Source organism: Callorhinus ursinus, unplaced genomic scaffold (assembly GCF_003265705.2).
Source record: "Callorhinus ursinus isolate GAN/ISIS: 27379988/994484 unplaced genomic scaffold, GSC_fseal_2.0 scaffold3, whole genome shotgun sequence".
Taxonomy (NCBI): Eukaryota; Metazoa; Chordata; class Mammalia; order Carnivora; family Otariidae; genus Callorhinus; species Callorhinus ursinus.
The window spans coordinates 81,697,614-81,722,698 of NW_027397065.1; the positions used below are offsets into that span (position 1 = coordinate 81,697,614).

The 25,085-nt window shown below is 43.6% G+C and overlaps 1 protein-coding gene across 6 annotated transcripts in view; it reads right to left on the minus strand.

Moving 5' to 3' along the window:
- Positions 1-25,085, minus strand: part of TRIO (trio Rho guanine nucleotide exchange factor) — a 337,626-nt gene that overhangs the window by 93,489 nt on the left and 219,052 nt on the right. For all 6 annotated transcript variants that reach the window (XM_025867461.2, XM_073891080.1, XM_073891081.1 and 3 more), the window contains exons 20-30: positions 24,142-24,257; positions 20,428-20,550; positions 13,563-13,757; positions 13,348-13,463; positions 12,493-12,559; positions 11,769-11,878; positions 10,771-10,840; positions 10,106-10,195; positions 5,668-5,760; positions 3,134-3,245; positions 1,001-1,191 (exon numbers count right to left, since the gene is read on the minus strand). In XM_025867461.2, the coding sequence (XP_025723246.2) occupies positions 1,001-1,191; positions 3,134-3,245; positions 5,668-5,760; positions 10,106-10,195; positions 10,771-10,840; positions 11,769-11,878; positions 12,493-12,559; positions 13,348-13,463; positions 13,563-13,757; positions 20,428-20,550; positions 24,142-24,257 (1,283 nt within the window). The remainder of the gene's footprint in view (positions 1-1,000; positions 1,192-3,133; positions 3,246-5,667; positions 5,761-10,105; positions 10,196-10,770; positions 10,841-11,768; positions 11,879-12,492; positions 12,560-13,347; positions 13,464-13,562; positions 13,758-20,427; positions 20,551-24,141; positions 24,258-25,085) is intronic.

Sequence of the window (25,085 nt, forward strand, 5' to 3'; positions counted from 1 at the left end):
CATAATGTAGTTGTCGTCCAAATTCCAAATATCTACCAATATTTATAAGCAATCCAACATATCTTGTGTAAAGAAGAAACCAAATTCTATTACATTTTCTATTCTTTCTCTGTTGGTGATTTTTAGTTATTTTTTGCCCAATCCTCCCCCTGCCTGTCCCTGCCCAGCAGTTCTGTGTTGACAGCCCCTGAGATATTCCCACAAGGGGAACACAGAAATATAGTGGACCCTGAGGAGGACACCTGCCTGAGACTTCTCTGAGAGTCAACATGTGGTTTTATAAAGAGACTCCTTGGACTCACTTCTTGGAGGAAAAAAGGCATCAGGTATGTTCTTTTGCCAGAAAGTATACTCACAAGTTAAAAAAGAATTCAAATGCAACATAGCATCTACCCAGCACTCAAGGTTAGTGAGTGCTCTCCGTACAGATGGGGGACTGTGGATCTTTAAAGCTATTTTTGCTTGTATATATTTTCTCTAATAACCATATTTTGTTGTTGTAAAGAACCATAGATTTACTTATTTATTTTCTACACATTTATCTTTATTGAAAGGAAAAATTCACACCTCATCTTTAAGAGCCCACCCAGGAAGGCTGCTTAACGTATATTCCAATGTTGGTGAAAGAAAAATTAATTAGAATGATATGAAAACTTAATCGTAGTCTCATATGATCAATTTATTTGTAAAGTTGGTTAGGGCACACAAGAGATAAACTTAAATTCACTTGAAAAGTGTTTCCCCATCCTCAGAGTCTATGGAATTTAGAAAACGCAGGTTTTCTAAGTCTAGAGAAGCTAAAACCCATGGGCTCCCTCTAGTGGACTCGAGACCACCAGAGATATTTACTGCGGAGGATGAAAACCTTTTTGATTCCAGAGCTCCACATTCTAGGACAGTTTGAGAGGTTACACCGAAAGCAAGAGTAATTCTTTTCTACCTGCAAGAAAACTGCAAGTGCGTTACCTTTAAATTTACAATTCCGAACGTCTATACTTACAAACAATTTGCTTTTATAAAGGTACTTGCTTCTGCCACTGGAATCTTTCACTTCTTTACTAAATACTAAGGACATTTCAAAAAGGAAGAGATGCCGTTCTCGACCCTTTCGAATTAAGGTTTTTGGGTCCCACACTTGGAAGGATTCCTGCAGGATGAGTTCTCCCTGAGACTCAATATTTTCATCAAATCCTACAACATAAAAACAAGGAGGCACAATCAATTCGAAAGAAAATAAAACATGATGCACAGGACAGCACTGTGATGATTTAAACATTTGTTCATTGACCATCAATTAAATCTCAGATTAGAGTTTCCTGTCTGAGCCCCTTTTCCAGTTCCCCTGCACTGATCCCATCTGACAAAGGAGAATTATTCCTAAAACGTGACTTTGCACATACTTTCCCTTGTTCAAAAAAAAAGAAAAAAGCAGTGATTCCTCGTGGCTTTAAACCTTCATCTCCTTGGGGGGGCACTCACAGCATTTGAGATGTGAGGGCATCCCTACTTCTCCTCGGCCCGCACTCACGGCATTCCGTCACACAGACCCCTCCCCCGTCCAGACTGGTGCATGGGCCTCCCCCCAGGCCACTGCCTACTCCCCAGCCTGCGTCCTGATCCCCCGCCTCTTCAGCCCAGAATACCCCTCCCGGGCGTTCCACTGCAGTCCCGGCCTTTCCTCAAGGGTCTGGTCTGACCTTCCTTGGTGAGGTCTCCTGTCTTTGCAAAATTCTTCTTGGGAACCAGTCATACTCTGGCCATGGGGTGGCTTTCGCTCTGTTCAACTCCTCCCAGAAGTGGCCCACGGCACGGACTTCCAGCGACCAGGGCTTCACAAAGTGGTGGGGTATCTGGGGCAAGAGCTGCTGGTTCTCTCTCGACTACTTCTCTCCTCCTCTTCTCCAGACAGAAGCTGCCTCTGTGGCCACCCAAGCTCAGGCCATATGGGGGAGTCTTGTGGTCAACTCCTAGTTCCTGCCCTTCCCCACGCTCTTCCCCCACTGTCTTCCTGCTAGATGGACTACTACCATGGTCTTGACATATCCCGAACCTAGCCAAGCAGACAACATTTAAGCAGTGGAGAGAAAGTACCGAGAACAGAGCCTGAGTCCTTGATGATGCCATGAAGGACTGCCACACCAGCTCAGGGCCTCACATCAGAGAAAGAAAAAGCTATCTCACCTCGCCTCTGATTTTTGGGTCTCTACTGCAAACAGCATCACCTCTGCCCCAACCATTTATACTGCTCAATACTACTGATGATACAGAGGCTAGAAAAAGCATTTGGGGCAGGATTTCTTCTTGCACATAACTGTGTACCCTGATAATAAGAGTTAAGCTCTATAACACAGGAAGAGCCTTTTTAAACACAAGCATCCATGGAAATTTCACTTGCAAGAGAAATTTTTACTTTCGTTTCTCTGACTCTCTCCTTACCACATTACACACCGCCCTGTTACATACCACCATGTTCAAGGCTTTTGTAAGTGATACAATGGATACGGACACGGGGAAGCAACAAGCTTTTTAAAGGATTTTGTAATCACAGGGAACTCATCTTGCCTTCCTTGTAGCCATCCATCCTCCCCGGACACCAGACTGCCTAAAGCAAGTGACACAGGTGCTACCGGGGTTCTGGGTGTGACAGCCTGTTCTCCAGGTAACGGACAGGGGCATGCTCTTATTGAGGTTGAAGCACTTTGTGATCCTTAGGGGAAGCAATGAAACCAGTTCTTTTAAAAAAGAAGGTAGTTGGGGTGCTTGGGTGGTGCGGTTGGTTAAGCATCTGACTCTTGATTTCGGCTCAGGTCATGATCTTGGGGTCGTAGATCAAACCCCGCATCACGCTCCACACTCTGAGGGGAATATGTTGGAGGATTCTCTCTCCCTCGCCCTTCACCCCTCCTCCGCCTCGTGCCGGCACACTCACTCTCTTTCTCTCTAAAATAAATAAATAAGTCTTAAAAAAAAAAAAAAAAAGAGAGAGAGAAGGTATTCATATCTGAACTCTTTAACTCCTAACAAAACATAGAGGCACGAGGCCAAAGAGTTTCAGGGCATGGGAAATCCACCTATAAACAGTGTCAGCAGAAAGTGGACAGATGTTTGTTAGGGGGCATAAAGATCCCGTTACCTTCCAGCATGCTGAGGTGCATGGCGTCGTTGGCTCGCTTTGGCACACTGAGCATCACTTCGAGGCCATCTTTTATCTCCCCTTTTCCTTCCTCACAGCAAGTGAGTAGCTCCTGTAAGAGACCAATACCATGAACCAGCCAAAGACCAAAAGCTCTGCCAACAAGATCTTTGCAGAAAAGAAGTCTATGAAGAATCTGTGACTTTCACGATAACAACAGACTGCAGTCAACTGGGCACCTATTCTCAGAGAAAATGAGTTACTGCCTCTTTATCCAATGGATGGAAGCATTTGTCCTGCTCATATCAGGATGCTTCTTCAGATCAGAGGAAACCAGATGCAGTCACAGTTTAAGATGGACTCAGTGCACACATTAACTGCCGAGCCTCAAAAATGACAAATAAAAAGACTTAATTAGCACAGCAAAGCATAATCAACTACTGGTTTTATTTGAAGGTCATGACAACGTGCAGCGAGCACCCCCGTGTGACTGTGAACTCTCTGGTGCTGTCAGTGCCATGCCCCACCTAACCTGAAACTCCCAGGCCATGAGCAGAAGCAGCACCGCCGCACCAGAATCTACAGTTAAATGCAGCGCCTTTGTGTGCAGGACGGTTCGCAAAGCGCAAATGATCTAATCACACCGCCCTGAGTGTGATTACGTTTCATATCTACTCAGAGGAACATCTGCTATTAAATGAAGGATAACAAGGACAATAAATGCACGTTTTGGCATCCAAGGTATTTTCTTACCAGTGTATGAATGGTTACATTCAGCCAGTAATAGGAACCACAGCTTTCTGTGTCCTGGCAGTCCCTAAGAGGGACAGGGCACTGCAGTCGGCTCTGGTCTCATACTGGATAGTTTTAGAGCAACTTGGCACCGGACGAGCACTTCCACTCATGATCAGATGGTTTTTACCTATTATTCTAAGCAGCTTCGCAAAAAAGTGCTTAAAAATGCTATGTACAAGAAATTAACCTCACTGGCAGAAAACCTTCCTCGCTGGGGATCTCAACAGAGCTTACTACTATTCTGCTGAAGAACCCCTGGGCAGAATAACGTGAGGTTTATAAATTAAAGCCCCACTGTAATGGTGATTAACTAGATGTGAGGTCACTGAGAAAGAGATCTTTAGTGGAAACACATGCTGAAGACAAAATTCTTAAATCTTGAGGACACCAAGAGGTACACTGCCTTTGCAGAAGTAAAAAGCAAAGGGCTAATGTGAACATAAACAACTTAACCTCCTGACTTCTATTTCATGTTCACCGTTAAGCTCATATTCCTGCAGTGAGGGCCATAAAAGCAATAGGATTTTGATACAAAAGTGCAGGAGAGCTTTCCCAACAGCAATGTCCCATAATGGTATCACTTTAACAAAAGCATACGGCCACCTCTGTTTCTAGAGTTTTCTCATTAACAAAGATAAAGAAGAGTTTTAGGATTTCGTAACTCCATCTCTGAACTTCTTTTCTGAGAGAATCACCTCATTACCTCCTACTGCTGTGCTCGGGCAGCACTGGGGACAGGGTGAGATTCACAAAATACTGTTCCCACGATGAGTGGGCAGTTGGTTCATTCTGATGCTTAATAACGTTCTCCAGCCAAGGAAACAGCCGGGTAAACATCATTAGGTAAAGACTGTAGATTATTATTCTTGTAGTCAAGAAAATGTGCATTGATTTATATGATACATTCTGTGACAACGATCACAAATTCTAAGTTTCCTTTACCATTCTACTGTTAAGTCCTTAGATTATTAGAAATGTGGAGTTTTTTTGAGGTATAACTGACACACACCATTATGTTAGTTTCAAGAGTATGACATAAGGATTTGCTATTCATACATATTGCAAAATGATCACAATAAGTCTACTTAACACTCGCCAGCATACCTAGTTACAAGATGACTTTAACTGTAACCATTCATAACCAAGAGGAAGTGGAGGTCAGTTTGACTCAAATACGTGGGATGCGTGTGAACATGTTCCATAAATATGCGTGTAACCCGTGACTAGACGTCACAGGGAGGATGCTGCCTGAGGGTGAGTTACCTGAGCCCCCACCCTACCTGGGTTTGGAGCGGAGCCCAGATTCCAGGGGTCCAGTGATGATTGTGGGCACAGCCCTCACCCTCCCAGGCTCGCGTCCCCACCTGCAGACCAGCACCAGGAGGTGAACTTAACACATGCAGAGCATAGAGCACAGTGCCTGGCCCGTGGTCAGCAAGCCATCCTGGGATACAGGTACTAAGTGATCCAGGTCTGACAATCTCTCTTTCCTTTCTCAGTGTATGTTAGGGACCAGGGTCAGCCAGCAAAGTTCAGATGCATAATCAAGGAATAGTCTCTTAATCTACCTGCTGCACCGAGAAACTGATCAGGGTAACAAATGGCAATGAATTAAAAAAAATTAACTGGCTAGGTGTTATTTCAAAAATTCAGGGTACTTTACATAAACAGAGAGAAAAATGTCAAAATAATAATGCACAGTTCACAAATTTTGCAGGCAGAAGATGCTTCATACATACTTTTAAAAGAAGTTGATACTTTGTTATTCGCTGAACTGGCTTAATAAGGTAAGAAGAGATGGAATTGGCTAATCCATGCCGCTGCTGTATTTCCTAAATTAAGAAAAAAATATATATATACTGATGAACATCACTGGGTAAAATTAGATAGCATGAACTAAAACTTTACATTTTTTACCTCCAAAATGAATACACACATATCACTCTTGTTCTAAGAAATAAAAGTAGAAATCACTATTTATTCTTTTAATATGCTGAACATAAGAATAAGTTAATCACTTTGAACCAGAAGACAGCAGTGTTCAGTCTGGATTCCTGGCTTTCATGTGCAGACGTCAAACAGGTGAAGCCCACGACTCCCCACTACCGGGCCCGCCCTGACCCGGCAACACCCCGCCGCCTCCGCCCCGGGGCCAGCCCTGGCCGCCACGCAGGCACAGGACACTGAGCCATGGACCGGACGCACCCTCTCTCCCATTGCAGCTCTGCAACTTTGGCCACGAGCACCCCGGAGCCACAGACCACATCCCTTCCGCGGAGCCAGACTCTCCCTAACAGGGGCTCCTCCCTCCTCATGAACACATTCACATGCCACTCAGGTATTCTTCCATCCACTCTCACAATTCAACCACCTTCTGGCCCAGACTTTTCACACCAACCAACTGTACTTGTGCTATCTTGGCTCCTAACACTCTTCTCAGAAAATTTTCAAAAAACAAAGAAAAAGAGGGTTGGGGCGCCTGGTTGGCTCAGTCGGTTAAGCGTCTGCCTTCGGCTCAGGTCATGATCCCGGGGTCCTGGGATGGAGTCCTGCAACAGATTCCTTGCTCAGCGGGGAGCCTGCTTCTCCCTCTGCCCCTCCCCCCCGCTTATGCTCTCTCTCTCTTTCTCTCTCATAAATAAATGAAATCTTTAAAAAAAAAAAGGGTTATCCTCTAATATACTATGCTTCAAAGATGATTTAAAAACCACCACATCTTTGTATTCTCAATATTCTCAATCTGTTTGCCATCTTCATTAAGCTCCTCAGGAACCAAGCATCGTGCGGGGATTCACGTGGCCGCTCTTTTGGCTGCAGGAATCACCGAACGACAGATCACTCACACACCAAGCCGATTAGATTAAAGACTTAGCAATTCTTCCTCTGCCTTCCAGATCACAAATAGAGCCTTAAAGTTTCTCTTTAATGGCAATTGTTCAAAAGTGTGGGATTTATGATTTAATGATTATGACATACATATTCTAATTTCACATCGAAAAGATTTCTTCTTTTCATGTACAGTATAATGCACAGATCTCAAGTATGGGTCACTGAGTTCTGACAAATGTCAACACACTTGCAACCAACTCCCAAACCAAGGTACAGAATATTTCCAACATCACAGAAAGTTTTTTGTACCCCTTTCTAACCAATTCCCCCAACCACAACCCCACCACCACCAAGAGGCAACCCCTGTTCTGATTTCTATCACCAGATTAGTTCCGCATATTCTAGAATTTCATATAAAAGGAATCATTCAGAATGTATTCTTTCATGTCTAGCTTCTCTCAGCCCATGTTTTGGAGATTAATCTTTGCTATTTATGTATCAAGAGTTTATCCCTTTATACAGCTGAGAAGTATTCCATTTCATGCATACCCCACAAAACATTTGAGAGATATTGTAATGTCTTTTGAATACCTTGTTTTAGTAACATTCAGAAATGCATCTCTGATATTTCTAAACACCAATCTTACTATTTTTGTTGACATTTTTAATACCTTATCATAGGATTATATTATTCAAAAACGACAGGAGAGAAATGAATATCCAATGGGAAAAAAACAGTCTCTTCAACAAATGCTGCTGGGAAAACTGGACAGCAACATGCAGAAGAATAAAACTGGACCACTTTCTTTCACCATACACAAAAATAAACTCAAAATGGAATAAAGGCACAAATGTGACACCTGAAACCATAAAAATCCCTGAAGGGAACACAGGCAATAATTTCTCTGACATCAGCCATATCAACATTTTTCTAGATATGCCTCCTGCGGCAAGAGAAATAAACGCAAAAATAAACTACTGGGACATCAAAATGAAAAGCTTCTGCACAGCAAAGAAAACAATCAACAAAACTAAAAGGCAACCTACTGAATGGAAGAAGATAGTTGCAAATGACATACCTGATATAGGATTAGTATCCAAAATACAAAAAGAACAGCTACAACTACACACACACACACACACACACACACACACAAATAATCCAATTAACAATGGGCAGAAGATATGAACAGACATTTCTCCAGACATACAGACACATGAAAAGATGGTCAACATCACTCATCATTAGAGAAATGCAAATCAAAACTATAAAGTATCATCTCACACCTGTCAGAATGGCTAAAATAAAAAATACAAGAAGGTTTTGGCAAGGATGTAGAGAAAACAGAACCTTCTTGCACTGTTGGTGGGAATGCAAACTGGTACAGTCACTCTGGAAAACAGCATGGAGTTTCCACAAAAAGTTAAAAATAGAGCTACTCTACAATCCAGGAATCACACTACTTGGATATCTACCCAAAAGATACAAAGACACTAATTCAAAGGGATATATGCACCCCTATGTTTATAGCAGCATTATCTATAATAGCCAAATTATGGAAAGAGCCCAAGCGTGCAACGACTGATGGATGAAGAAGATGTGGCGCACGCGCGCACACACGCACGCACACACGCACACGCACACGCACACACACACACACACACACACAGAGTAGTATTACTCAGCCGTCAGAAAGAATGAAGTCTTGCCATTTTCAATGACATGGATGGAGCTAGAGAGTATTACGCTAAGTGAAGTAAGTCAGAGAAAGACAAATACCATATGATTTCACTCAGATATTGAGTTTAAGAAACAAAACAGATGAACAAAGGGAAAAAGAAGAGAGACACACACAAACCAAGAAAGAGACTCTTAACTATAGAGATCACACTGAAGGCTACCAGAGGGAGGGGAGGGGAGTGATGGCGGAAACTGGGGATGGGGATTAAAGAGTACACTTAGCATGATTTAAAAAAAAATGATTAAAGAAAATAAAGACAAAAATGGCGACAAGATCAGAGTATTTTTCCAAAACACCTGACAAAGGTTTAATCCTGCTGAAATAATAAAGCTTCCTTTTCCTAAAAAGCTCTTAAAACAAAACAAAACAAAACAAAACTTCTGTGCTTCTGAAACTTTACTTTGGATGGAAGGGCAGAGTATGGGGGTTAAGAGGATGCCCTCGCTCACTGGTCAGTGGCACATCTACCACCACAAACACCCACTGAGTCCACTGAGCCCCAGACAGACATGCAATCGGCTGACAGTGCAGACTGAAGGCAAGACAACTGTGAGATCCCTAAATTAGATAAGCACAACTTCCTTTACCTTTAAAGGTGTTTTAGGACAAAGGGTTTTTTTTTTAAATGGCTTTGGTTCCAAAGCCATTTGATTGGATTCAACATACCACAAGCTCTCTGTGCCTTACAGAATTCTAACTCTGCATACAGCCCTGGTGTGGAGTTTCATCTGATGGCAAAGAGCAAGGGAGGTGTGAAAAACTGACAAAAAAAGGACAGCACTGGGCTGGGAGAGCTGACTTGGTATTTACAAAGGCAGTGATGTGGAATTACTGGTCATGAGAACGACAACTAAAATAGGGCCAGCTGCTTCATGGCAAAGACAGAAGCTAAAGTGTATTCTCATTTCCCAGACGGCCAGAGAAGACTATCACGCATGGCCTCGCACAAGCATAAGGACAGAAACAAGTCTAGTATTCTTGCAGCCCTGCACACCAAATTACACGGGACACTGAAAAGTACTCTTTTAATCACGATGTATTTGGCATGTTTGACTATATTCTGGAGACCCAAGAAGCTTTCTGTATATTACTTCCAAAAGGCTCCGACCCCCTTTATACAAAATAACCTCCCTGCAATATCTTCCAAAGAAAGAGGACCTACAAGTATGCTTTCACCAATGAGAATATAATTAATGAGCCTCCCAATGGTTCTAGTTGTTACAGTGCTATTTGTAAAAATTTTACTGATAAGCTACTTTTGGAATTAAGCACATGATAAAAATGGGAAAAATGAATGAATAAAAAAGATTCAAAGGTTCAAAGATTCTTTTTGCTTCGTAGAGGGTAAAAGCAGCTTAATAGTTTACAGCTTCTGTACGTATTATGCTTAAGAATTAATGATTATATATAAATAGTAAGTCAGGTCACACACACGTATCTGTTAAAATCTTAGAAGAATCTTTTAAAAACAGAAGAATATCCCACCATAAATGTGACAGATAAAAATGAAAATACCATCCATTAGGTAAAAGCTATGAGTAGTGTTGCATTTTATGTTTACCAAACACAATGTTTTCACCGCTTCCACCAGGAATCTCTTACTTACATCAAAGTAGGATCCCGCATGCTCTAATATCAGCTGAGTAGAATCAGGCTTATTTTTGCAATAGGTGACATACATCTGAAACTTGTCTGCCTATAAACAACAAAATATTAGAATATCTCTTTCAAACGGCAAGAAGTCAAAATACAATAAACTTCTATGTAGAAAAGAAGCGATGGGGATAAAGGAAATTTAAGCTCTATGTAAAAGAAACACTATTTTATACAGAAAGCTGTTAAAAATAAGAAACGCATCCCACTGGTACCACACACCTCCAGAAGCCTCCCCTGCCCAGTAAGTCAGGGCTAGGCACACCCTCCCCGGAGGGCAGGGCACTGACACCAGGTGACTGTCGGCTTCTCCTCCCTCCAACCCCTCCCTCCCCAGCCCCCCCGGCATTGCTGGGCACTCACGTCCACCTATGAATCCCCAGGGCCACGCACAGGCCCGGCACACCAAAGTTCCATTTCTAAACATCACTACTACCAATAAAAAACTCATTCCACATTACTATCTAGTTGGAGAACGTAATTCTTAGAGGCAAAGTCCACTTCTCCGTAAGCAGACACCACAGAAGATGGTGACATAAGAGAAATGAACCGTATTCCTTCTAACTTCCCGCAAAGCCACCAAACAACTGGGAGAACGAGTAGCTGAGGTGTCATTACCCAAGTAACAAAGCAATGTCCAACGTCCTCTGGCAACTGCTCATATTTTTCCAGCTCTTTAAGGAATATGCTGCAGAGAGTAAAAATGGTATCGTATTATTAAGAAGTTTTAAAGCACTTTACCAGTGAGATAAGCCAGAAATCAGACCAAGCATGCCAAACACACCATTTCAATCAACTGCAGTGGAAAATCTGCACCCTCTAGATTTTAAAGATTTAACAAAACGTGTAGCTCTTAACTAGGCTAAGTATTGTGACTTTCAAATAGCTAACATGTTTAGCCTTTAAATACTTTTGTATTTTTTCTGAGCGAGTGCTTTGTTCAGTAGCTAAGGATGTTATTTAAGGATATAAATAAACAATCAGAAGAAGCCATTTAGGTTTCAGTGTGTTTTGCTGGAGTGGGGGCCGGGGAGTGAGGGAGAGCCTGGTAGCTTTGGCCCCCAGCCTTATCTTTCCACAGGCTACTGGGCTCCACAGACTCTGTCTAAAGCAACTTCTGCTTCTTTAAACAACAACAACAACAACAAAACCTTAAAAATAAAACCATGTGCCTCCCGTGGCCAATGGATAGTGCATTTTATTTTGGTCAGACTACACATCTGTTCTGTCCTCAGCTCCTTCTTCCCTCTTGGGAAAGACCAAACATCGTCCAGCAGCCTCAGAGAATTCTCTTTTAAATCTATGAAGTAGTCGAGGTAGCAGCTGGTGGCACAGCTTCAGAGAAGTCAGGGTTCCTCCAAAAACAGTGCTCACACTTTCCCTCATCTTATTTCTATGGCAGGAAAGTACACAGAAAAAGCGGAGTCTCTATTAATAAAGAGTCTCTACAATGTCGGTCTTTTTGACGAAAGCCCGCACAGGCGTCATTCAAATTTCAACAGGATCACTGAAATGGATGCTTAATTCAGTTGGAAGCTTTCATTTCTTGTTATGAAACTTCAGCCCAGTATCTAGATTTCAAGAGTAACCAGCTCCCCAAAGATAAAGCCACTCACTTATTATGAAATTCATAGATTTCCTGCATGTTCCCGAAGATAACAAGCTCTCTGTTTACGATGCCGGCCGGGATCTCCTCCACCCCGCTGGTCATTTCCCACAGGTACGTCTGGCCGGGAGGGAAGCAGAGAAATCACAACACAAAAACCGACAGCACACATCCAAGAAACAGCTATTGCTGACATCTGTAGTACGTACCCAGAGTTCATGAATCACTGAAAAATACATCTGAAGAATGCAACCTTTTATAAAACAACATGAAAAACCTTTTCCCGAAAAAGCCCCCCAGTTGCTCTGAGCACTTGAGAGTAGCTCCTATATGCTCCAGCTCAAAACTTTCTATCCCCGGCTTCGAGTTTTGCAGTTAACCTACTCTCTGAGGTATGACAAATATTCTTTCAACTACTGAGAGTATGAGTTGCCAATCATAATTAGTAGGCATATTTCTCTGAAGCTGTTGTAAAATTCTATACAAAGAGAATGTCAGCCAGGCCGTCATGTGATGAACGGAATGAGAGGATTAATGCTGTATCATCTCTGTGATGAGCAAAACACAAGCCTGGAACCTCACAGAAGGACAGAAACAAGAAAAACAGGCTGCTTAAGCACACTTCAAATCTCGAAAACAACGAAAAGTGTGATTATTTTAAGAATTACCAACAGGTAGGGATAAGTAGCACGCTTAGACTGAATCTAAATAAACAAGCAAAAAAACTTACTTACATCCATACACTCGCGGAGGTCTCTTACGTAAGCCTTTTCAGTTTGAATTAGCTCAGCCATGATGAACCTTCAACAGAGGAAGACAGCGAGGAGCTCAGCTTACAGGCAGGACACATGCTGATTTTAACTACCTACTTTGACAGTTTATAAAATAATAAGGTGGTTTTAAAAGCATCAGGCAGTAAGGTGCTCTGGGGAATTAAATCAAGAACAGATAGAACAATAATAGTATGCAGCCACAGATTCAAAGGAAAAACCATTTTGGAAAACATTCTCTTGAGGTCCCTGCAGGTCAGGGCTTCTCACTCAGCACCACCGACATCTGGGGGCAGATAAGGCTTTGCTGGGGGGCTGTCCTGTGTAGTAGAGGACGTCAGCAGCGTCCCTGGTCTCCACGCACCAGATGCTGTAGCACACCCCCTCCCCACGGTGTGACGACCAAAGATGTCTCCACACATGGCAGAATGTCCCCCAGCTGAGAACCCCAGGTTTAGGTCAATCTTGTCTTCATGAATGTCTAGTACAGTTTACTAATTGGCAATTTTCAAACAGTTCCACGTGTGTTATTTTTCTCATTAGTACTACTACTTACTCATGACCTATTGATAACCAATGACACTACAACGATTTGTCAACCCTGTAGGAAATGGAGGCACAGGGACGAACACAAGACATGGTTTCTGAAGCAGGTGACAAGGGGACAGTGGAGTTTGTGCTGCACAAATGACACACATTCAGAGCATCACAACGCATTAGTGCCATTTGTTTCAAAGCACACACAGAAGCATGCTTGTCCAAGTGACGTTTTCTCCACTCGTTCAACGAATCCCAGCAGGTTCTTAGAGACTGGCTTACTCTTTTCTGCGGGCCGACTTCCGTTTCTCTTCGTTAAGTTCATGGGCAGCATCACGAAGCTTCACCTCTGACCCAGGGACACTGGCGGGGATTATGTCTAGCTGAAGACTTTTGCTCTGTGGAGGAAGAGAGCCAAGGAACTTGAGTTAATTAAATCCGGAGAGGACACGAGGAAGAACACCATTATTTTATTCTGTGTGCACAAAGCACGTTACCGATTTGTTGGAATCTGAAGAAATCCCCAGGGCTTTCTCCAAAGAGGTCCTGTACTTCTCCATCCGCAGAGAGAAATCTCTGTACCTCTTATCCACTGCAGTCACACATTTTTTTATCTCTGCTGCATGGGCATGCCCTTTTTCACAAAAGCCATCAGCCAGCTGGATCAATAGCTTCACTCTCTCTTTGGTTTGCTGCAAAAAAACAACAGGAAAGTATTGTGAGGCAAATGAACTCAACTGCCAGAAACCAGAAACACAGTGGCAACTTGCCTACCACTCTGAGCTCTCAACAGGGAAAAACTGCTGGGGACAGAAACTTCCACCAAAGCTCCAAGTCCACCAATTCATCTCCCTGATCCTGGCCGAGCTACCGTTCCTCAGCTTTCCACAAAGAATAGCAGGTTTATGACCTCGAAAACCACTAGACAAAAATCTAGACTTTCTTTCGGCAATGTCTTCATCGGGTAGATGCTCAGGAGATAGCTGTCGAAGGAAGAGAGGAATGCTCACTCAGGCTGTTCTCTCTAGGGCCCTGTGATTCTCCACCACCGCATGCTGCACCAATTGGCTGCAGAGACACCTCCCTGCTCCCTGCAGGTTTACTCCCCACGCGCCCATTTATGGCAGTAGTCCTCAGAGACGCTGGCTTTCCTGCCACGTGGCCAAGGATCTCCCCACGGCAGACACTCAACAAAATCCTTGAAGCAACTTCACGTGGCACGTTCATTTCTTCTCCAACTCTCAGTAGAAATGGAGGAAAAAAATCACTAGTCAGGAAATTATCTTCGTAGAGGCATTTTAAATGCTCTTCCCTGTTTTAGAACTCCCTCTCAAAAAAATGATTTCGTTTGTATATGTACTTAGAGAAGATATTTTAAACATAACTTTCTTAACGTTTCTTCAAGTTAAGCATAAGCCTAAAACATTGGTTTAGTATTTATGACAGTGACTTCCCTCAATTCTTGATTTCTCACCACATCCTTCCCATGTGTTCCGACGAGGAGGCTTCCTTCAACATTCCCACTGGCACTTCCAGTGAGTACAGTTACTCCTCTGGCAGGGAACCCGATTTTCTCCACTGACCTTTATCTAGAAAATCTCTATGCCTAACATGCAGGAAGCTGACTTTAAAAATCCCCAACAGGTGTATGTGAGAGCAGAGGCCTCAAAAAAGAAAAAAAAAAAAATCCCCCAAATGAGAGAAGGTCAGAGCTCAAAACCTGGATAAATTATCTTAGTTTATACAGTAAATCTGAGGCAGAATTCACTAGGCAACCTATAAAGCCAGCTGTAAAAATCCGTGGGCTCTGCACAAACACCTAGCTGCAGCCAAGTGCCCAACTGGCCCCAGTGTCCAGCATGCGGGCCGGGCCCCATGCGTACTCCCTGTCTCTGGTTCTTTGCCCCAGCACCCCTCCTGCCTGGAATGCTCTTCCCCAAGATGTCTCTGTGGCTCCTTTATGTCTCTGCTCGACCAAAGGCCACCTTCTCAGCAGGCCCTTCCTGACTCCCTTAAAACTGCAACTCCCCCTCCTGCCCCAGCTATTCTTACTTACCCTGTCGGTTCTACTCTTCCCATGGCATGGATCACCTTCCAACAAGGATGAGGTTCACTTAATACCATTACTGCCTGCCCGTCTCTTTTTAGAATGTAAACCTCCACAGGCCAGGGATGTCTGTTTTGTTTCCTAATATCTCACTGACTTCCATGTGCCTGGCACCTAATGGACATTTACCAAATATTTCCTGAGAAAATAAATTAACATTAGGTTCTTTGTGCAAGTATGTATATGCCTATAACTTTAATGGGCATGGTAGTTACTCTTAACAGGCATTAATGTAATACTTTTCAAAAAACAAGTGAAAACAGAACTCAGATACAATCATGTCTCTGTGATAAAAATTAACTCTTGTAGATTCTATTCAAGCTGTTTATTGGAAAAAGTCAGCAAAACTTAAACCACCCTGAAGTTTATTGGGCTTTCATCTGGTATGGAAATGAACTCAAGTAGAGTGAGCTAAAAGGAAAAGATCTGTCAACCAATTTTTTTTTTTTTTTTTTTTTAAAGAGGGAGAGGTAGAAGGGAGGTACAGAAGAAGAGGGAGCGAATCTTAGGCAGACTCCTCGCCCAGCGAAGAGCCCAATGCAGGGCTTGATCTCAGGACAATGAGATCATAACCTGAGCCAAAATCAAGAGTTGGATGCTTAACCGACGGAGCCACCCAAACGCCCCTCAACCAAATCTTCTCACTTATCAACATGACACCTTTTCTGGATATGTTAAGACAAGACTAATTATAAACCAAATAAAGAAGTCAAAGTTTCAGACTTGGAACCATAAATTCCAAGAGGAACTTAACTTAGAACCATTATTAAATTTTAATATCAAAGAGAATGAATAAGAGTGCAGCAGGATTGTTAACAAACTGTGCTGTCTAGATAAGGTTACACTGCTGTGTGCCCAGACACTAAGAAGGTTCTGTTGTGACACCCTATGCGCCCTCCTCATCCCCTGCGCCAGGCATCCAGGAAGGGTACTCGGAGTTATGTGTGTCGTTAACGAGGCAAGAAAACTGTTTCATGTTGTAAGCACTGGGGTCACAGGGTAAAGATAAAAAAGACAATTCAAAGAGAAAACAAGAACACCAAGAAAGGACAGGAGGATTTCTGCATAACACACATCACAAAACAGACCAGCTGCGGGCCTGTAACACCAACAGGGTGATGCTGAATAGGACATTAAACGTAGCAGAAGATGCCTGGAGGCAGAGCCCAGGGGCTTGCAACTTTATGTAAACAAGAGATGCCACTCTGATAGTCAGGGCTTCTCGAAGAGGTGTGGCCAAGCCTCTCCCTCAACCACAACCTCCCTCCCTCCGCGACGGCTGTTTGCTTTCCCTTATTACTTTGCATGCACATGTATGTATTTACCCGTTCATCTTGTTACTGCCTGTTTCTCTAACCGGAAACTGCAGTCCATGAGCCCGGCACCCAGAGCAGTTCCTGGTATGTGGCAAGGGCTCCATGAATAATGTAATAAAAATTAAGTATGATGAATCTGCTCATTCATGAACCTTTTATATGTCGGTATATATTTTTATTTTAGTTGGCATTCTTTAAATGTACGCACAGAATTCAAAATTCAAAAGGTAAAAAAGGACAGAAGAGACGTTTTAGTACAGAGGTGGGTACATGTGTATTTTTTCCTCTGGTTTGTACCTAAATGCTTGCACACAATAAACCCTGCTCTACACCTAGTACTTTTCATTTAACAACTCAGTTATCCTTCACCACTGGAACACAAGCAGCAGCCCTGTTTTATGTTGAGAGCTGCATAATGTTTCTGTAAGTGAATGCGCTTCCACTGACGAACGCTTCACGTTGCTCCTGCGCTTTTCCCACGACCGGCACAAAGCAGGAGAAAACACCCGTCTGCGCATGTGCAGAGTGCGCGTTTCGCGATGTGGGCTTGCGGGGCGGTCAGTGCGTCTGTGATGGGCGGTAATACAAGGACGCCTGCAGAGGTCACCTCCATTCTCCACCTCCCAAGACGCAGCTGCAAGCTTTTTGATCTTTGCCAATCTCTTGGCTTGTGAAAACAGAACACACTGCAGTTCTGATGTACAATTTTATTTTAGGTAAATTTGATAATTTCATATATTTAAAGGCCATTTGTAATTCCTTTCCTGTGAGCCCTCTTTAGTATCCTTTGTCCACTTTCTTGTTTTGTCTTATTGATTTATAAAAGCTCTTTGCGACTGAGAAATCAGCCCTTTGTGATATGAACTGCGTATTTATCTTCTCTGCTTTTTGTCTTTTAGTTACAGTGGACTGCCCTTTAGAAATTTTCACATTTTTTGTGTATGTGATTTTTATCATTCTTTTATGGGCTTTGGTTTTGTGTTCTGTTATTTCGTCTAGTCGGTCAGGTTTTCATTGCTGAACTTGAGCCTTTTTTCTAACAGTTACCTTGGTATCAAGGTGGGATATGAATACAACTCAATTTTTCTCCAGAAGGCTACTCAACACTATGGAAAAAACTTTCTACATCTTTTAAAATGAAGTATTATACAGGTTTCCATCATCATTATTTCTAGAGACTGTTACAAAAGTAGATTTTTATTTTAAAAGAATACAACTGTTATAACTTGAACATCATCATCAGTCGGCGCAATCAGGGGCTTGTAGAAAAACAAAAGCAAACTGAATTTCTGAGTCCACATGCTCAAAGGATCTTTACTCACCATGTTCTTAAGTAAATGGAAACCCAGAAACCCAATGCACATTCAATGGTCTTAGACACTTTCTGTCAAATTAAGGCATTTGGCACTGGGGACATGGGTGATCAGGAGGTGTGTGGGAAGGGGAAGGCAGAGTTCTGCAGGTCTCAGGCAGTGGATTTCTGACTCCAGTGTGCTTACATAAAAATCACCTGGGATGTTGTTTAAATTTGTTCATCTTCAGGTCTCCCTCCTAAATAGTTTGTCACTAAGTCTCGAATAAGGACAGAAATTGGCTTTTAAGTAAACACTCATGACCTGGATGCAGGCAATGCCTGCAAAGCACTTCGAGAAATTATTACATTAAGAGTTGCAAAGGAATGCAATTGAGTCATAGGTCAGATAGTAACCAAAAGGCTTTATTTCTATTACACTAAAGATGTTACAAGAGTAACCACTGTAACAACTGAACTGGAAGACTGTATGTCAAAGCAAAAGATTCTCTACGTAACAAAAGAAAAATGGTTCTTAGAGGAAACTGTGATGGGGGACAGAAGGCAAGCAACATCTCCAAGCAACCAGAGCAGTTGCTATCGGATTAAAACAAGGGTAGCCAGAAACCAAAGGGAAAAAACGCTAGAAAAAAATTGAGAGGTATTCTTTTCAAAATCTACCAGTTCCTCTTGGCAAAACTGATTCAATGTATTCAGTGAAAGAAAGAGCTCTGTATATCTGGGAAACAGCAAGGTCAGATATTACCTGTGATTTCATTTGCTTATTTTTACAAAATGCAAGGGCAAAAATATGCCCATTCCTGCTCCTTCTTTAATAACCACACCCCAAATTTGAAAAGGGAAATTCGGGAATAAAAAATCCTTTTGTATACATCCCACTGGTGGAAGACAGCTTTCATGCTAGTGCACTGTAGACAGTGACATGCACATCACATTCTGTGTGCATGGCGCCCCCTGGGGTTGTGCAGTGACCCGGCTGTTTGGCTGTGCATACTGACCTGCGGAGGGCAGCATTAATGGAGATGTAAGTTCGTGAAAAGGAACAAATCTTAAATCTACCTCTGAGTGGTATCTTAGGCATTTTCTTAATACCTCCATAATCAAAGGCTATTCAAAGAAACAAAGATAGATCATATAATGCACACAACTGTAATTTATTATCCAACTATTAACAAAAAAGAATTATGTAGCCAAAGGGGTGCTGTATCTAGGAAGCAAAAGACACGCTGCTTACCTGCAGAGGCAGGCAGGTCAGCTCTCCTCAGATGAGTGGGCACGTGCCCTCCTGTGGGTGCTCATGGCCCCTCTGGGTGCAGCTGTCACTGCCTGATTGTCTGACACCCCCCCACCCCCCAATGCTCACGGTGCCCCCCGCCAGTGCCAGCTCGCACCGAGCCCTACAGGGGTCAGTCTGTCAGCAGCCACACTGGACTGTGTGCTCTTCCAGAGCAAAGACCAGGGGTTTCCAGAGCCCAGCACCCCGAGGGTGAGGGGAAGGAAATAAGCTACATCTTGTGGGCGGGCAGGAGTAGAGGGCAGTGCAGAATAGCGGGAAGGGTCAGAAACGGTTACAGAAAACATAAAGTACAAATAAACATAATACAAAAGTAGCTGTTGCCACTCTAGAGGATTTAAAAATTTCCCACTGACGGTTTTCAAAGCTACCTTAAGGGCCATACGAGAAAATCAATTTTTTTTTTACTTTGTGGGAATACTTCTTTTTAAGCAAAAATACTATCCAGCTTGATCATTTATTTCTACTAGTAAATTTGAATTTCCAATTTAAAAAAAAAAAAAAACCTCAAATCTATCACCCAAAATAGGCACTTCTGAAAATAAAACCTTGAAAAACTAAAACAAAAATAGCACAGCTTTAGAAGGGAACTCTAAAAATCTCAAAATTGTTTTGAGGTAAAAGAATGAGCCTCTGTGGGTAAACACTTTAACTGGGAAAACATTCGTGGCAATGTGTGGAGTCTTACAGATTTGCTTAAAAATTCATATTTATGCCCATATATTACATATGCCATGTATTTAATTCTATTTCGCTTTTCAGGAAGAAAGTAAAGATGTCTTCACCTGCATAAACCTACGAACAGCCGGCAGGAGAGCGCACAGAGGTGAACTCTGCCGGCCGTACCCCAGACAGCTTCCTGACCAGACGGGGCGGGGTGTGGGCAGGGCTACGGTAGCAAGTGTCACCCACCAGAGACCAGGCAAGAAAGCATCCTCAGAACACACCCAAGCCAAGTCGGTAACACCAGTGTTTCCTAAAAATAGCAAGTACTCAGAAAAGACCTTGGGGAGAAAAAAAACAAAGAAAAAGAATAATGAAAAGGACAAAAGAAAAAACATAAAGGTATCTGCCGAAATCAGAGGACCCAAAGGAAACACCACATAAAGAGAGGGACAGCCGAGGGGAAGCGTGAAGGGCAGCAAACAGTGTCACCTATGTTAATATACAACGAGCCACTGGGGTCCCTCTGTTTCTCCAATTTTGGATAAGGGGTTTAAGTGATTTTTTTTTTTTTTTTTTTTTTTGAGAACTATCTTATTACATGAAGTATCCTGTTCTAGGTTATTTTGGAAAACCCTGCCGGCTGTATAGGCAACCAACCTGAACCTACCTTTGCGGTGATCTGAAACTCCTCGTGCTCTTTCAGGAGCTCTTGGGTGTGCTGTATGCTCGAGCCCGTGGAGGTATGTGTGGAAAGGTAGAACTCCCCACTGTCATGGATCCATTCTAGAGCCTGGAGAGGGAAGGAATAGAGATGCTCATGGCTGAGCCCTGGTAAAAGGAGGCCCACTCCCTGCGTTGCGCACGCAGATGTGCAGTCACAAGCCCCGGCTGGTACACATCTACAAGTACCTCCTCAAGGACAGAATGAGCTTCTGAAATAAGTATCATAATCCAAAAAGGAAAAGGAAAAACCTGACATTCTAGAAAGTTGTAACCACCTCACTTATATCGCAACGATTAAACAGTTCTTATAGCGGTGAAATACGCTCGCAATAGAAGAAACTACAACTAAGACCCTTTCAACAAGGACACTGAGAAGATGTGGATGAAGGGACGATCTGAGACCCTCACACTGCTAAATGTTTAGGCCTTTCTTCCTATTCCTGCCTTCAGTGAGTACCAGGTGGGATCCACCACACTTGCTCTTTGGGGGGGTCCCATCCCATGATACACAAATGTGCCACTGGGGAGCTGCTAGGAGAAGACATGCCTTAAGCCCTGTGGCTGCAGGAGAGAGGTGAGCGCACCCGAGGAGAAGGGGGCCAGCGAGGTTCAGACTGCAAATGACCCGGTTCTAACGTTGTGTGCTGTCTCATGCCCTTAGATGAAAGCTGTTTCATTACTTCTACTTCCATATGACTGAAGTGAAATCAGACTTACATATGCATCTAAAAACACAACACTGGGGGAAAGAAGCATAAAAATGTAGAAGCTTTTATATTTGTCATTTGTAATCTCTGGGTCAGCCACTGTACTTTGCTAGTCTTAGAGCAGAAACGTCACTGTGTTTATTAGATACACCACAGCATTTACAGCATTTTAGAAGGAAAGCATGACCCGGACAGCTGACTGCATGGAAGTTACGGCTGTTATGCCTGAGCATGGCTGTCCTGCCCCTGGAACAAGGTTAACACTGCTGCTGAATCAAGGTAGAAAGCGATGTTTGTCAATTCACTCCAAAGGTCCCAGGTTTTTCCACGTTTACAGCACGCTGTCCCTGAAGGCCTACTGTGGAGTCAGGTGCTACCTGGGGCACTGGGGGATGAGCGAAGCTTCGGCCCTGCCCCTGTAGAGCGGGCAGGAGGAGGGAGATGGAGAAAGATGCACAAGGACAAATGAGGGCTGGCACACCATGCTTAGAACAGGAGGTCAGCAGAGGTGGTGTCTAAGCTGGGACAGGCTGGCTGCGAAGTGACGGGCTCAGAAGAATGGGGAGCGGCTCGGCAGGCAGAGGGGCATGCACCACGAACCCACGCTGGTGAGCTGGCCCGCTGTGGAGGCTGAAGGTGAGGCCGGAGAGAGGCTGGGGAGGGCAGGAGGGCCCAGGAGCTCACAGGCCCAGTTCGGACTTTTCTGTGAAAACTAATGGGGCTGCCGTGTAGAAAAGGAAGTGCAGTACACAGTGAATGGAAGAAGTAACACTGGACAGCAAACTGGCTCAAAGATTTAGGCAGGACACGGCTGGGGTTTCTAGAGCATGATGGCTCTGACTGTGAAGGGGGAGGGCAGATCTGACCCGTGTGGGAGGTCTACACCCACGGGACTCATGAGGGAATGAAGGTGGGAAACTGGGGAAAGCAAAGAAGCAGGAGGTATATACCCTGTAAGGTGAGGGGGCCTGGGGGACACCCACATAGGACGATGGAGCCTGGGGGACACACCCCGTAAGATGAGGGGACCGGGGGGCACCCACATAAGATGAGGAGGGGGGACAGGGCTTCATGAGTCTAGTTCTGCTCTCAGTGAGGCCAAAGTAGAGACGCCAAGGAGGCAGCTGGGATTTCCGAGTCTGCAGACTCGAAGTGGAGGTCAGTGCTACTTTCATGACAAGGTACCAGCAGAGGAGGTAAGAAGGTAAGAAAGAAACTAGAGCTAGCCCCAGACTAAGCCTGAGACGATGCCAGCGTTCAGCCGCAGAGAGCCTGGGAAGAGTGTCGAGGAGGCTGGAGGCACCCAGGAAGCCCGAGGGCCGGGACAGAAATCACTGCTCCGCGTTCCAGCCAGTTAAGCTCAGGGTGCCGTCCTGAGCCCTGTGCATCAGGAGGAGCCTCCAGGATTGGGGTTATAAATAAGCAACTTCACTACAGGACCGTGAGCACAGCATAGAACCCAATGGGCTACAATGGCCTACGCTTCCTGATTTCATTTTTGGCAAATGAGCTGACTTTAGGAAAAAGCAACAATGCATTCCATTGTTTTTCTCCATTAAAATGATTATTTACAATTGTGTTCTCTGTAGCTGAATGACTGCTTGTCTTTCAACAGAGAAACAATAAAGATATATGAGAAGAGATTATGAGACAATCTCTAATTAGAAACAAAATCAGGCCCCATGAGTCTGAAATATGGTTGAACTATCATTAAATAAAATGTAATTTAAACACTAAAAGCACTGCTTGCCACTTCTGTTGGGAATATAACTACCCCTGGTAACATCAACCAAGATGAGGGAAGGGTTGAGTCTGGGCGCCAGATCTATGGACCAGGAACTCCAGCTTACCAACCTCAGGGGAACCAAGCCATTCTGAGCACTTCGCTGCCCACTCGAAACCAACATTGACCAAATCAAAAGATCATATTCTCCCTAAGTGGGAAACTGTGCTGAGGAAGACTTACTCTTTAAGCTAAAAGATTTAACTGAATGCCTACTCTGGGGCAGGCACAGGTGAAATTAGAAGACCGTCCATGTCTGATGTGGTCGCCAGCGACCCACAGCACTGAAGAGGCCCCAGTGACTCTAAGGTCCCGGACACGCAGGACACGAGAGGGCTCACACAGGCGTTCTGAGAATGAGCCTTCTGTGCTCCGTGCCCTCCAGACTCTCCACATTCTGGACCAACAGCTTACGGATTCCTATGCTACCGTTAAAGCCAAAGAGAAGTGACAGGAAACTTAGTTCAAGTTAGGGGTCAGACAGACTTTACCCTACACAACGATCTTCCATGACTAACCATACCGGCCGAAACACTTACCCCAAAATGACTTCAGAAGACGGAAACTCTACACATATCTTTTTATTTATTTTTTTATGTAGGCTCCACGCCCAACATGGGGCTTGAACTCATGACCCTGAGATCAGGAGTCCCATGCTCTACAGATGCCCCCTAAACATATCCTCTTGATGTCTCTGCATTAGTCAACTGCATGAACACTTTTTTACTCTACTGAATTCTTAGAAATTCTATCACACTTCTTACCTAATATTAGCTCAAGTTATCTGAAGAACAAAGCTTTACCTTGAAAATATAATTATAGCGAAAAAAAAAAAAACCCACCCACTGTAGTATTTATACAAGTACAGAACCTAGATTCCACAATGATTTCTGAATCGTCGTCATAATTAGGACTTGTTCCTGGTGGTCCTAAACATGAGCCAACGGCAGCAGAGGCGGGCTGTGTGACAGACACACTTGCTGAGGGCCCAAACCCACTTCTATGGGGTGTGGGTTTTCTTTTCATGACAAGCTTATTTAAAAGGCATGACTCTTTTGATCATTTGACAGTGGTTTTCAAAGTGGCTGACATGTCAAGAGCTTCCCAGCGGAGGCCGGAAGTCTAAAAGAGGGTGGAGAGCACGGGGGAGCCCGGTGTAATGACTGACCTGCTTGGCACTTCGTTCAAAGACCACGTACTGCTGGCACTGGTCTAGCCGTCTCTTTCTCATGGTCCAGTAATGCAATACCCTGTTCTCCCGCTGGAAGAGTTCATTCAAGATATCTAAGAGAATAAAGACAAAGACGTATGTTGGTGCTTACAACCAGTGAAAACACTTGCAAAATCCCATTCAACGTTATTTAAAGACTTTATGGAAATGTCAATGCAAGACAGAGTATGAAATTAAGAGCCACACGGCTTGCTCGCCCAATGCTCTCAGTGAGCGTGTCCACCAGACCTCCCCTTCTGCTCTTACCCCAATTTGTTATCTTATGATTGAGGTCACTGGAAACTGAAGACTGGCCTCTGATACCTTTGGTTAGCTGGATGAGTGGGATAAGCTACTGCGCCCCCTGCTGGGGCAATCTGACAATGGCTGGAAAAACTTCAATATTAAAGAATTACTTCAACAACATTAAAACCCTCCTGTGGAAAGAATTTAGTATAAAGGATCTATGTCATAATAGTGGAGTACTAGAAGAAAACACAGTTTTGTTTTTTCTTTCTTCTTCTTCTTTTTTTTTTTTTTTTTTTACAAAGGCAGAAACAAAACCACAAACCATTAGGAGAAGCAGGGACATAAGTAGAGAAGCATGGCGCCAGAAAGGCCAAAAACCCTGATTACATAAACACTGTAAATGTCATAACCAAACAAAATCCACCATAACAGTACAGCACCAACAAAAAGCTAGTTAAAATTATTGGGAAAATATAAGACACAGACCAAATGCACTTGCGTGTCAACAGGGAAAGATGAACAGTCCATTAGAAAAATGAGCAAAGCATATAAAGATTTTATTTATTTGAGAGAGAGAGAGAGAGAGAGAGAGAGCTGGGGGGAGGGGCAGAGGGAGAAGGAGACTCCTTGCTGAGCAGGGAGCTCCATGTGGG